Below are 14,078 nucleotides of genomic sequence, written 5' to 3'. Positions count from 1 at the left end.
TGTATCTGACTACCTTCTCCCACAATCTTCCCTCTTTTCTATCACTCCCCCCCCTTCTACTTTCTCCCATCCCTTTCCTCTGCTTTTTCCTCTAGGGCAAGATGGATTTCTGTCCAACTGAGTGTGTATGTTATTTCCTCTCTGAGTCACTTAGGATGAGAATGAAGGTTCACTCCTTACCTCCCCCCTTTTCCACTCCATTGCAAAAGCTTTTTCTTGACTTTTTTTACGTGAAATATCTTAGCCCATTCTAGCTCTTTTCTCCCAGTACATTCCTTTTTCATCCATTAACTCCATCTTTACTATATTATACCATTATATTCAGCTCCTTCCTATACATGTCTATATATGCTCCTTCCAATTGCTCTTATAAATGAGAAAGTTCATATGAGTTATCAGTATCTTCTTCCCATGCAGGAATACAAACAGTTCAATATCACTAAGTTCCTCTTAGTCCTTCTCATCCACCCTCTCTAAGCTTGACCAGAGTCCTGGACTTGGAGAACAAACTTTCTATTCAGCTCTGATTGTTTCAATAGATAAGTCTGAAAGTCCCCTGTTGCATTGAAAGTCTTTTTCCCTGATGGAGGATGTTCAGTTTTCTGGGTAGTTGATTCTTGACTGTAAATCAAGATCTTTTGCCTTCCAGAATATCATATTCCAGTCCCTATGAGCCCTTAATGTGGATGTAATACTGTGTAATCCTGACTGTAGCACCATGGTAGTTGAATTGTTTCTTTCTGGATGTTTTGACTTGAAGATTCTGGAATTTGGCTATAATATTCCTGGGAGGTTTTTTTTGTGGGGGAGGGTCATCTCTTTCTGGAAGTGATCAGTGAATTCCCTCAATATCTATTTTACCCTCTGCTTCTAGGATCTCAGGGCAACTTTGTTGGATTATTTCTTGAAATATAAAGCCTAGGCTTTTTTCCTGGTCATGACTTTCAGGTAGCCCAATAATTTTAAAATTATTTCTTCTGGATCTGTTTCCCAGGTCATTGTTTTTCCAATAAGATAAAGAAATGCATTTCTACTGGAATTTTTACTATAGAAATGAAAAACATCTTAAAATGTATAGAAATAAAATGTGTAGAATGTATAGAAATAAAAATATCATAAAACAAACTTCAGAACTAAGCAAAAAATGAGTGTTGAGTCAACCAGACAAATTCTAGGATAGATTTTTTTTTAACAATGATAATCAATACATCTGCTGGATCTTCATCCCTGAAGATGAAGTTGCTTCCATTATGTCATAAATCTAAAAACTTATTTTTTATGCAACTTGATGTTTTAAAGAATTAAAAATGAGTATAACACAGCAGGAAGAGCTAGAAAGAGAAATCCCATTCAAAGTAACTTCAAACAATATAAAATATCTGAGAGTCTATTTGCCAAGGCAGACTCAGAAACTTTTTGAAAACAATTATAAAACACTTCTCACACAAATTAAATCAGATTTAAATAACTGGGCAAACATCAACTGCTCATGGATAGGTCAAGCTAATATAATAAAAATGACAATCTACCAAAACTAAACTACTTGTTTAGTGCCCTACCTATCCAAATTCCAAAAAATTACATTAAGGAGTTACAAGAAGTTGTAAGTAAATTCATATGGAGAAATAAAAGTCCAGAATTTCCAAGGATTTAATGGAAAAAAGTGCAAAAGAAGGTGGCTTAGCCCTACCTGAACTAAAATTATACTATGAAGCATCAGTCATCAAAACTGTCTGGGATTGGCTAAGAAATAGAGTGGTGGACCAGTGGAATAGACTAGGTGCAAAAAGCAGGAGACGATTATAGTAATCTGCTATTTGATAAACCCAAAGAATCCAGTTTTGGGGATGAAAACTCTCTCTTCAATAAAAACTACTGGAAAATTGGAAATTACTATGGAATAAACTTAGATTAGACCAACACCTCACACCCTTTACCAAGATAAGATACAAATGGATACAGGATTTAGACATAAAAAACAATACTATAAGCAAACTAGAAGATCAAGGACTAGTCAGATCTATGGAAAGGGAAGCAGTTTATGACTAAGGAAGAGATAGAGAACATCACTAAAAATAAACTAGATGATTTCAGTTACATTAAATTAAAAAGCTTTTGCACAGACAAAGCCACTATAACTAAGATCAAAAGAAATGCAGTAAATTGGGAAACAATCTTTAAACCAATGTTTCTGACAAAGGACTCATTTCTAAAATATACAGAGAACTGAGTCAAATTTTTTTAAAAAAGGCATTCCCCGATTGACAAATGGTCAGAGGACATGCAAAGGCAATTTATAGATGAGGAGATCAAAGCAATCCATAGTCATATGAAGAATTTCTCTAAATCATTAATTATTAGAGAAATGCAAATTAAAGCATCTCTGAGGCACCACTTCATACCTCTCAGACTGGCCAATATGACCAGAAAGGACAATGATCAATGTTGGAAGTGATGTGGGAAATCTGGGACACTATTACACTGTTGGCGGAGCTGGGAACTCATCCAACCTTTCTGGAGAGAAATTTGGAACTATGGGCAACAAAAAATGTGCATGCCCTTTGTTTCAGCAATACCACTACTGGGTCTGAAGAGATGATGAAAAAGGGTAACAACATCACTTGTACAAAAATATTCATAGCAGCCCTGTTTGTGGTGGCAAAGAATTGGAAATCAAGTAAATGTCCTTCAATTGGGGAATGGCTTAGCAAACTGTGGTATATGTATGTCATGGAACACTATTGTTCTATGAGAAACCAGGAGGGATGGGAATTCAGGGAAGCTCAGAGGGATTTCCATGAACTGATGCTGAGTGAGATGAGCAGAATCAGAAAAACACTGTACACCCTAACAGCAACATGGGGGTAATGATCACCCTTGATGGACTCACTCATTTCATCAGTGCAACAATCAGGGACAATTTTGGACTGTCTGCAATGGAGAATACCATCTGTATCCAGAGAAAGAACTGTGGAGTTTGAACAAAGAGCAAGGACTATTATCTTTAATTTATTTTTTATTTAATATTTATTTATTCTCATTTTGTACAAATGTTTAAGAGTAAACAAAATACCCCCCCGCCCCCCAAAGAATAGACTTGCTTGAGTGATAAAGTAAAGGAGAGAAAAAAAATTAAAATTAAAAATAAAAAAATAATAGTAATAATTGTAGGTATGGCCAGGTGGCGCAGTGACAGAGCACCAACCCTGGAGCCAGGAGCACCTGAGCCCATATCTGGCCCCGAACACCAAACAATCACCCAGCTGTGTGACATGCAAGACACCCCAACCCCATTGCCCTGCATTAACTAAAAAAAAAAGAAGAAAAAGACCCAAAATGAAATAAAATAGTAAAAATAGTAGGGGCGGCTGGGTGGCGGACAGAGCACTGGCCCTTGAGCCAGGAATACCTGTATCCAAATCCGGCCTCAGACACCCAACAATCACCCTGCTATGCTGCCCCAGGCAGGCCACCCAATTGCCCTGCACCCCCACAAAATAATAATAATAATAAAAATGTACTTCAGTCTGTGTTCCAACACCACCAACTCTGTCGTGGGTGGATCACCTTCTGCCATTGCTGACGCAACTCCCTCCTTTCGTATTTCTCCACTACCATGCACTATATTTTCTGTCTCCTTTCACTCTGACTCTGCTGTAGGGTAGCTGACTGGTGCAGCAGACAGATCCCTGGTCCTGGGGCCAAGAGGCCCTGAGCCCCCATACCACGCCTTAGGCCCAGCATCCACCTGGCGCTATGGTCCCAAACAGGCCATCCAATCCCAGCCCCTTGAAAGAAGTAAAAAAGAAAATGCATTATATCTGACCACTCTCCCCCCCATGGTCCATCCTCTCCTCCATCACTCACATCCCCCCCTTCCCCCCTGTCCCCCCCTCCTTCTTACTCCAAATGTCTATACCCCATTGAGTATATATGCTGTTTCCTCTCCTAGCCACCTCTGCTGAGAGTGAAGTTTCCCTCATTCCCCCTTGCCTTCCCCCCTTCCATATCATTGCAATAACTCATTGTAATAAAGAAAAATCTTATTATATGACATATCTTGGCCTATTCCCCCTCTCCTTTTTCTTTCTCCCATTACATTTCCTTTTTTTCTATTGACTCTATTTTTACACCACATTTTATCTTAAAATTCAGCTTTATCCTGTACTTAATCTATAAAAGCTCCCTCTACCTGCTCTATTAACTGAGAAGGTTCATATGAGTATTATCAGTGTCATTTTTCTATGCAGGAATACATGCAGTTCATCCTCATTAAATCCCTCATATTTTCCCCTTCTCCTCCAATCTCCATGCTTCACCTGAGTCCTGTATTTGAAGATCAAACCTTCTGTTCAGCTCTGGCCATTCCAACAAGAACATTTGAAAGTCCCCTGGTTCATTGAAAGTCCATCTTTTTTCCCTGGAAGAGGACGTTCAGTTTTGGTTGATTCTCGGTTGCATTCTAAGCTCTTTTGCCTTCTGGTATATTATATTCCAAGCCCTATGAGCATTTAATGTAGTTGCTGCTAAGTCCTGTGAGATCCTGATTCCATCTCCATGATATTTGACTTGTGTCCTTCTGGCTGCTTGTAATATTTTCTCTTTGACTAGGGAGTTCTGAAACTTGGTTATAATATTCCTGGGGGTTGTTTTTTTTTGGATCTCTTTCTTGGGGAGATTTGTGGATTCTCTCCATTTCCATTTTGCCCTCTGCTTCTAGGATATCAGGGCAATTTTCTTGTAGTAATTCTTTGAAAATGATGTTAAGGCTCTTTTCCTGATCATGACTTTCAGGTATTCCAATAATTTTTAAATTATCTTTCCTGAATCTGTTTTCCAGATCAGTTGTTTTTTGTTTCATATTTTCTTCTAATTTTTCATTCTTTTGGTTTTTACATATTGAGTCCTGATTTCACGTAAAATCAGCAGTCTCCCTGAGTTCTATTCTTTGTCTGAAGGATTTGTTTTTCCTCAGAGAGCTTTCTTATCTCCCTTTCCATCTGGCCAATTTTGCTTTTTAAAGCATTCTTCCCCTCAATAACTTTTTGAACTGTTTTATCCATTTGACCTAAGCTGGTTTTTAGCATACTATTTTCTTCAGCATTTTTTTTGGATCTCCTTGACTAAGCTGCTGACTTCATTTTCATGTTCTTCCTGTATCTCTCTCATTTCTTTTCCCAATTCTTCTTTTATCTCCCTCAATGATTTTCAAAGTCTTTTTTGAGCTCTGTCATAGCCTAAGCCCAATTTCTGTTGCTCTTGGAGTCTTTTGATGCAGGAGCTTGGACTTCTCATCTTCAGACTGAGTATTCTGATCCTTCTTGGGATCACAGGCAAAGTATTTCTCAATGGTGTTCCTCTTCTTTCTCTGCTTACTCATTTTCCCAGCCTAAGCCTGGTTTTGGGGTGCTTCCTGAGCTTTTGGGACACTCCCACAAGGATCTCAGTGTGTGAGGCTCTGTACTCCCTCCTAGTCTGTGAATGACCATATGCACCCACCTCTGCCACGGGGCTGAGGTGGAGGGGCCCTGCTGTTCTATGGGGGACCTAGACTGCAATCAGGATTTGAATGTGGTCAGAACCCCAGAGTCCTGTTCAAGGGACAGAGCTTGGGCAGTCTCTCTCTGCTCCCTCCCTGGGCTCAGCCCACTCATGCCCTGGGGGCTCCTGCTTACTGGCTTCTTCTTCCGGTTTCTGGATCTGGGCTGCTGTGTGCCCTGAGGGTTGGGCTTCATATGCTTGCCCTGGCAGAGGTCCCCCCCCATCCCTGTCCCCCAAAGTTGTACTTGGTGCTCCCCTGGGCGTAAGTCAGGAAACTCCCCTGCTGCTGTGAGCCGGGGCTTCCAGTGCCCTGGGGCTGCCTCCGGGAGGCTGAAGTTCTTTTGCTCTGGCGGGCCACCCCTCCGGCGTGCCACCCTTCTGGTGGGCCTCCCTCCAACCCTGGGGAGCAGAGCCTTTCTGCTCTTTTCCAGGTTACCTTGAGTAGGAGAACTGCCTCACTGTGTCCCTCTGTGGGTTCTGTCTCTTGAAAATTTAGAGTCCTTCGTTTATAAATTTTATGAGAGAGCGCCCAAGAGACGATCATCTCTTGTCATCATCTTGGCTCCACCCCACCTATTACCTTTAATTTAGGGGAAAAAAACTTGATACCTTATTTCCTGATCTTGTTATCTCTTATACTTTATGTTTCTTCCTTAAGGATATGATTTCTCTCTCATCACATTCAATTTGGATCAATGTATACCATGGAAACAATGTAAAGACTGACAAATTGCCTTCTGTGGGGGGTGGGGGGAAGAAAGTAAGATTAGGGGAAAAATTGTAAAACTCAAAATCAATAAAATCTTTAAAAATTAAAAAAAGCAGAAAATCAGAAGCTCAAAGTTTAAAAAAAAAACCCAAAATGAATATCACATAGAAGGCAGTGGAATGGTTCATTTGGAAGAGCCTGTAATATATACCATGGAGAATTCTGAAGAATAAAAGTAAAAATTATATTAAATGTCAGACCATTAAAGATGGGCTGTCATATGTAAGAATGAGGGATAAGAGCTGGACAATCACAGTTCTTTCATGATGTGAGGCATGTATGACATACATTTTAGGTGAATTTACAAAAAGAACATGAATACAAATTGCATATGATGGGGATAAGTTGAATTCTGAATTAAAGGGATTGACTAAATTAATGTGATAAGTTTAATTTGAAAAATTATATCACTATTCGTAAGGGAAAGGGAAATGTCTTAGTAAATTACTAAATTATATTATTAATAATATACTTTAACAATTAGTAAAAAAAGACAAATGATCAAAATCGCAATTTGAATAGAAAAACTTGCTATTAAATAAACTGACATTCTTCATATTTGTGAAAGCAATTTGTTTGGCAAACCTTTTAAAATATCTATACATAAAATTATACCATGAAAGCCCTGAAAAATCCAAAGATAATTTTAAATTTCTGCAAATAATCCATCTTTATTCATCAAGTTACATGATTTTTAGATTCTCTGGTGACACAAATATATTCTCTGATTTCTGTTCATTTAGTTATTCCTCATATTATAGCAATGTGTTGTATGCTGTTTAATCTTATAGTTGGGGAAGAAGAATGGTTAAATTATTCATTTCTTATTCAGTCATCTTCTGTAGGCAACTCATTTTAATTCCCAAATTATAAGATAAAATATAAAATTATCTAAGAGCTAATTTCATAGGATAATATATTGTATTAAGGTATTTAAAGAGTTTGGAAAGTTTTAAAGTTAGAAAATTTATTTTATAGTTTGAAAAGAGGAACACTCAGTGTGATGTGGTAAACAATTTCAGCAGTTCTTCCCTTACCCTTTTTTATCCATTAAAATAATTAACTGATTCACTAAATAAATGAGTGGCCTCTGGAGTTCTTTCTAATAAATTGCTAAGGTAAAACCTTTGTTTTTTCCTCATTGTTTTTAGTCTCATTTTTTTGCATAAACAGTTATGGATTATCAAATGAATAAGTCAAGTGAAGTGAAGAAATGTTCATTCCATATGACTTTAAAATTATGATTAGCTTGTAAATGAGCTGGGACAATATTAAAGATAAAACGTATCTTGCACAATTTGATTTTAACCTAAAGTCCATTAATGTGGATTTCAGGCAATATGTGAACTTGGCCAGGGGAAAAAAGTTACATTTTGACTTCAGTATAATGGCTTTATTTTTGTAATGCTGAATATTTTATTTTTATGCTTTCTATCCAGTATGTTCTAAGTCTTTCCATGTTTTTCTGAAATCTGCTTGCTCATCAATTCTTATAGTATAAGAGTATTTCATCTCAGTCATATAGCACAACTTGTCCAGTCATTCCCCAATTTATGAGCATTCAGAGTTACTATAGTTTTGTATATGTGAGTTTTTTTCCTTTCTTATGATTTCTTTGGGATACAGATATATAGATGTAGCAGTGGTATTGCTCGATCAAAGGGTAGGCACAGTTTTATTGCCTTTTGGCTGTAGTTCCAGATTGTTTCCAGAAAGGTGGGATCAGTTCATAACTCCACCAACATTAGTGTCCCAGTTTTCCCACATCCTCCACCATTTAGAATTATTTTCCTTTTTTTGTCATATTAGCCAAACTGATATATATGAAGTGGCACCTTATAATTGTTCTAATTTTAATATAATTTTAAAAAAAGAATCCATGTTCTTCTATTTGGGACTTTAGCTTCCAAAAATCTTCTGTAATCCAGGATGCTAGTATAGTTACTGAAGTAGTTCTATATCCCCACTGGGGGGTGGGGGGGACGATACAAAGAGGCAAAAACTGTCCTTGCCCTCAAGGTAATCACTTTTTGATGAGAGAAATAACATGAAAAAAACTATGTAGAAATAAGATAATAAACTGGAGAAAATCAAGAGAGCAGAGACAACATTAAGAGCCATTTATGGGCCCTTCTAAGGATTTTAGCTAAGAAAGCAAAGAGATAGAAGGAAGAGGAAGAAAATAAGGAATAATCTGAAGTCAGAAAACTTGAGTTTGAAACTGAGCTCTGCCTGACTGCCTATTGATCTTGGGCCATTTACTACCATCTTATCACTTCATCATAAAGTGGAAGAATTAGACTGCATGATCTATTAAATTCCCTCCTTGTTCTAAATCCTGTAATTCTACTCAAGTTCATTAAGTAAATATATTAGAAGATCAGTATTTCTTTTTCTCTTTGCAGGTTAAAGACTTATCCTCAGATACACTTCTCCAACAACATGATGATTTAGATCTGGCTTTGGATAGCTGTTTCAGTGGTGACACAGTGGTCATTTTTCCAGGAGAATATCAAGCTACAAATCTTGCCTTATTGACTGATGACATTGTTATTAAAGGTTAGCCTAGTTCTTCTTTTTCTAGTTCTTGGTAGCAGGATAATTTTATATTGTAAAACTTATTATGAGTAATTCCATAGGTAGAAATGAGAAAATGTGTAAGTTCTACAAACATATTGTTGTGTCAGCTTTCATGTAGTTTCCCCCCCCAAAAAAAATTTGTTTTAAGAATTTAACTTTTTCTAGTGTGTCCATCTTTTTACTACAACATTAAGGATCTGTGATTTTCTTAGTGGGAGAATTCCCTCCATTGAGACTGCAGACCATCTCTAGCATCGTGCTTTCCATTGTGTTCACCAAGCTTGCTGCAGTGGAGAGTGAGAAGGTGTTGGAGGTGACTTCCAGTCCCTCATGTCTGGACAAAGCTGATTACTACCAGGCGGGGTTTGAACTCAAAATCCTCTATTGTTAATCCCATTTGATTAAAAAGAAAGCCCAATAACACAAATTCACATATAAAGAAAACATTTTTTAAATTGAAAGGAAAGGACCAATTTATTACTTCTTTTCATTTTATTTAGGTTCAGAACAGGTATTAGCTTACATGTATGTCTCTTCTTCTTTTGAATAGAGATGGACTTTTAGAATTGCCTGTGTATTTAAAAAAAGTTTTTTATCTAAATACAGATGTCACCAGATGTTCTTTTATAAAGGTTTACAGATCCCTTTCCTCTCAGCAATTGTGTACTTTTATAGACCCATGTTAGACAGGTCATCTGACTTGTCCACTATCATTCAAATACTAAGTGCCAAATTCAGTATAAAAATTCAGGTTTGCTGACTCAGAAGAGTGCAGTTTGAAGTTTGTTGTTGGCGTGATTTTTGTTTTTTTTGGATACAATTCTGTTGTTACAAATTAGTGTGAGTTAACATTTGCAACTTCTTTCAAGATACTTGGCTTTCCCTCAGGTCCACTTTTGCCCATACTAATTTTCTTTTTTAAAAATTTTATTTAAGGCAATGGGATTAAGTGACTTGCCCAAGTTCACGCAGCTAAGTAATTGTTTGGTGTCTAAGGTCACATTTGAACTCAGGTCCTTCTGATTTCAGTCCAGTACTCTATCCACTGCGCTACCTAGCTGTTCCCTCAGTACTAATTTTCATGGCTGTTTAGCTTTTCCTCTAGAACCAATTTGTATACTTGATTATAAATATTCATATCAGTATTATCTATTATGTGAAATACACTGTGCAGATGCCTAGATTTGCAAAGACAAAACAAAAAACTCTCAAATAGCATACATTCTATTAGGGGAATATAATTTTTATACAGGCATAGCTACATTAGCTTCAAAAATCACCTATAATCTTTGTGATCATAGACTTTAGGAATACTTATATGAGTAAATGTTTTAATAGACATTTCCTTTAAATTCTGCTTGAACACTCTTTTCCCCAACCTTCTTAACCCTACTATTAATATTCCATTTCAACTCTGCCCATCCTTTCCTCTCTGGTTTTTGGAATTCTCATTCCTTAGTGAACAAAATTTCCTTCATCCTGGAGGCCTCACACACCTTCCAGCTACATGTCTCACTGAGATTTGGCTCCTCCCAGAATTTTGTACACTGATCCATGCACCTCTGCTTTCATTTCTAGATTCTCCCCATCACTCAGCAACTTTTTTTCCTTTGAAGTCCACTCAATTTAACATTCCCAACACCCAATCTAAATTATAATGGCTGTTATGACTCCCTAGATAATTTTTTTTCAAGGAATATAGCACTAAGCTCACATCTTTCTCTTAACTCCTGCCCTTCCACTAGGAGACTTCAATATTCACACACACACACACACACACACACATATATATATTCATATATATATGTATATATATATACATATATATATATATATATATATTCCCCTTATATCCTATAACCTGTTGCTTCACTCCACATATAAGGAGTCACACAATGAGCTCATCATTACATACAAGTCTTCTACTTTTTTTCTTTTTTAGTTTGCCAGGCAATGAGGTTAAGTGGCTTGCCCAAGGCCACACAGGTAATTATTAAGTATCTGAGGCTGGATTTGAACTCAGGTATTCCTGACTCCAGGGCCGATGCTCTATCCACTGCACCACCTAGCCGCCCCAAGTCTTCTACATTTTAAATTAAAGTTTTGACATGTGACCTCTCATTCCACCAGTTATGCCTCATACCTCCTAAGCCTATTTTTCACCTCATTATCACCTCTAAATCCTATACTATTTAGTACTTGTTCAGGATGTTAACATGGTTTTTATTATCCTTTTCTAATCTCAATTCAGTTATTAGCCATTTCAGCTTTACATTCCTCTGCTCTCGAATTCCTGTCCTGTTGCTCATTTTTTTTCCAAACTTCAGATCTGGAGTACTCCTACCATTCACATTCTCTAGTTCAACTGTTGATGAGGTCATTCAGCCATGCTGACTGATACAAAGCCCTGTTATTCAGCTTTGAAAGACTTGAGAACTCAAATCAGTGCAATAAAAAATCATGTTTCCAGAGGAATGGACATGAAATTTGCTATCAACCTCCTAAATGAGAGATAAATGAGATGCATATTTTTGGACATGCCCAACACAGTAATTTATACTTCAATGGGTTTTTTAGTTTCTTGGTTGTTCAGTAGAGGGCTGGCAAGGTGGGGAGGAAGAGAAAACAAATGCTTGTTAATTTAAAAAATGTTATACAATTCAACTAGACCTTCACTGTAGCAGTCCTTTTATTTCACCTTAAATTATTATCTATCTCACTCCCTACAAAACTATTTTGAAATTTTTTGTACAATAAGCATATTATACCTCTCCTTTCTCCTCTTCTTTTCAAAGGACTTTACATCTTTATTGAAATAATTGAGACTCCCTGGCATTCCTGTTATCCTCTTCTCTTCACCTCAAAACACTTTGACAGTATCTTCTGTATCTTTTTTTTTTTTTTTTGCCATTCTCTGACAAAGAGGTGGTCCTGCCAGTGTCTATCTGCTGTTAATTTTGAGCTCAAAGACAGGGAACTGTCATACCTTTGTTGTATTCTCAGAGTCTAGCATAGGCCTGGCACACAGTTGTTGTCCTTTGTTCTCAAAAAACACCATGACATCAGAGGAGGTGATACCATGACATGATGGGAGGAAGGGGCAGGGGCTATGCTAAGTCATCAGCCTCACTTTCTCCTCCCAGAGTCATCTGGGACCAGTGGCCAGGTATGTATCAGGTCTAGAGATGGCCCTGGATGCCAGGGAAGCAGTGATTTGCCCAGGGTCACCTAGCTAGTAAAGTCTGAGGCTGGATTTGAACTCAGGTCCACTTGACTTCAGGGCTAGTGCTCTCATTCATTGCACCACTGAGCTACCTGGCATGCAGTAGTTGTTAATGCTTATTGATTTGTTGATCCAATTCCTACAGCAGATTGCAGCTTCATTCATCCCCTTTCTCTTCAGCCTGTTATTCAAATGTGCTCAAATCTATCTCATTCTTTTAAAAAAAAAATCTGTCCCCAAGATCCAGTCCCTGCCATCCCCTGGGTATGCTCTCTCTCTCCATATACATATAGTTTATGTTTGTATTATATGGTCCCTTTTTTTAGCTAAGCTCTTGGAAAAACTGCCTCCACTTCTCCCTCACTCCTTAACTTTGTAATCTGGCTTCTCTGCTCTCATGCAACTAAAATAATTATCTCTCAAGTTACCTGGCCTCTGAATTGCTAAATTTTATCTTTTCTCAAACTTTGCTACTTTCTACACTACTGACCACATTCTTCCTTATGGGCACTGTTTCTTATCTGGGGTTTCATGACTACTTTCTCAAGGTTCTCCTAGCTATCTGAACACTGCTCCGTTTTCCTCATTTCCCCTGATTCATACCACACTTGAGAGCAATGTAATTTGCCTTAGCAATGTGTGAGTCAGACTGGCTCCCTACTACCTCTTGGATAAAATAGGAACATTGGTTGCTCATGAAGTCCTTGACAGTCTTATCCCAACCTGCATTTTGGCCTCTGCTTCCCTTCCCACTCTTGGCACTCCTCTCCCGTCTCCCTGCCTTTGAGATTGCTCTCCCACATGTCTGAAATGCACCCCTTCCTCACTTCCCAACTAGAGCTGGACTGAATATGCAGCTCAGGCAACAGCTTCTTCACAAAAACTTCACGATTCCTTCCCTCATATGCTTGGTGCCCTCCCTTTGCAACTATCATGTATTTACTTTGCGAGTATTCATATTCAATATCCTGTATATTTACATATATCCTTGTTTCCCCCATTTAGAATATAAATTCTTTATAAAAAGGGTTTTTTCTTCCTTCTACCATAAAAACCTAACACATAGTAGGAATTTAATAAATGCCGTGTGATAACTTGCTTACAAGCCTTCCATGCCTTGGATAAGTAAGTAGCTGGGACCAAAAATATTACCTTGTGGCTCACTTTGTGGTGAGGAAATTCTCTGAATTGGGCTAGTCTTCATATGACAGTCTTTCCCTTGGTTCCCACCAGAGCTTGTACTGTGCTGGCATTAAGTTTCAAGGTATCAGTCATTTTCATGCCATAATAGAGTAGGACTTCAGGAGAACATTATAGTAGGCCTTAAGTCCATACTTAAGTTTGGAGCTTGTTTCTAGCATATCCTATAATTGAGAAAATAGATTTGAAAAAGTCAAATAGATTTTCCTTTAGCTGTTTATTAGAAATTTTGTTGTAAATATATGAAAAGGAAAATTTTTATTATTAAATGACTAAAAGGCTTTAAATCTATTTTTACTAGTATTAAGTAATTATATATTTTCTTTTATAAATCAGGAGTTGGAAAGAGAGAGGAGATTGTGATCACTTCAGAACCTTCTCGTGACAGTTTTGTAGTATCAAAAGCTGAAAATGTGAAACTAATGCATCTTACCTTGATACAACAAGGGACTGTTGATGGTATTGTGGTCGTGGAATCGGGTCACATGACTGTCGAGGACTGTGTATTGAAATGTGAAGGAACAGGAGTATGTGTTCTTACAGGAGCAGCTTTGACTATCACTGACAGTGAAATTACTGGAGCTCAGGTATTTAATTTAAATATCTCTACTGAGAAATATGTACTTCAAGCATGCTTAGTTGTCGGTTATTTGCACATAAAAACTACTTTGTTTTACTTAGTGTAAATTCAGAGTTCAAATTATTTTGTATATTTAAAAAAGTAATCAGAAACTAAATAAACTAATCAGAGATTCAAGATGGGTG

The 14,078-nt window shown here is 37.4% G+C and overlaps 1 protein-coding gene across 1 annotated transcript in view; it reads left to right on the top strand.

Moving 5' to 3' along the window:
• Positions 1–14,078, top strand: part of SHCBP1L (SHC binding and spindle associated 1 like) — a 48,205-nt gene that overhangs the window by 30,357 nt on the left and 3,770 nt on the right. The window contains exons 7-8 of the mRNA XM_074222200.1: positions 8,716–8,869; positions 13,650–13,900. Of these exons, the coding sequence (XP_074078301.1) occupies positions 8,716–8,869; positions 13,650–13,900 (405 nt within the window). The remainder of the gene's footprint in view (positions 1–8,715; positions 8,870–13,649; positions 13,901–14,078) is intronic.

The sequence above is a fragment of the Macrotis lagotis genome, chromosome 2 (genome assembly GCF_037893015.1).
Source record: "Macrotis lagotis isolate mMagLag1 chromosome 2, bilby.v1.9.chrom.fasta, whole genome shotgun sequence".
In the NCBI taxonomy this organism is placed as follows: domain Eukaryota; kingdom Metazoa; phylum Chordata; class Mammalia; order Peramelemorphia; family Peramelidae; genus Macrotis; species Macrotis lagotis.
The sequence above is the reverse complement of the archived record's forward strand: the minus strand, read 5'-3'. Positions and strand labels throughout refer to the sequence as shown.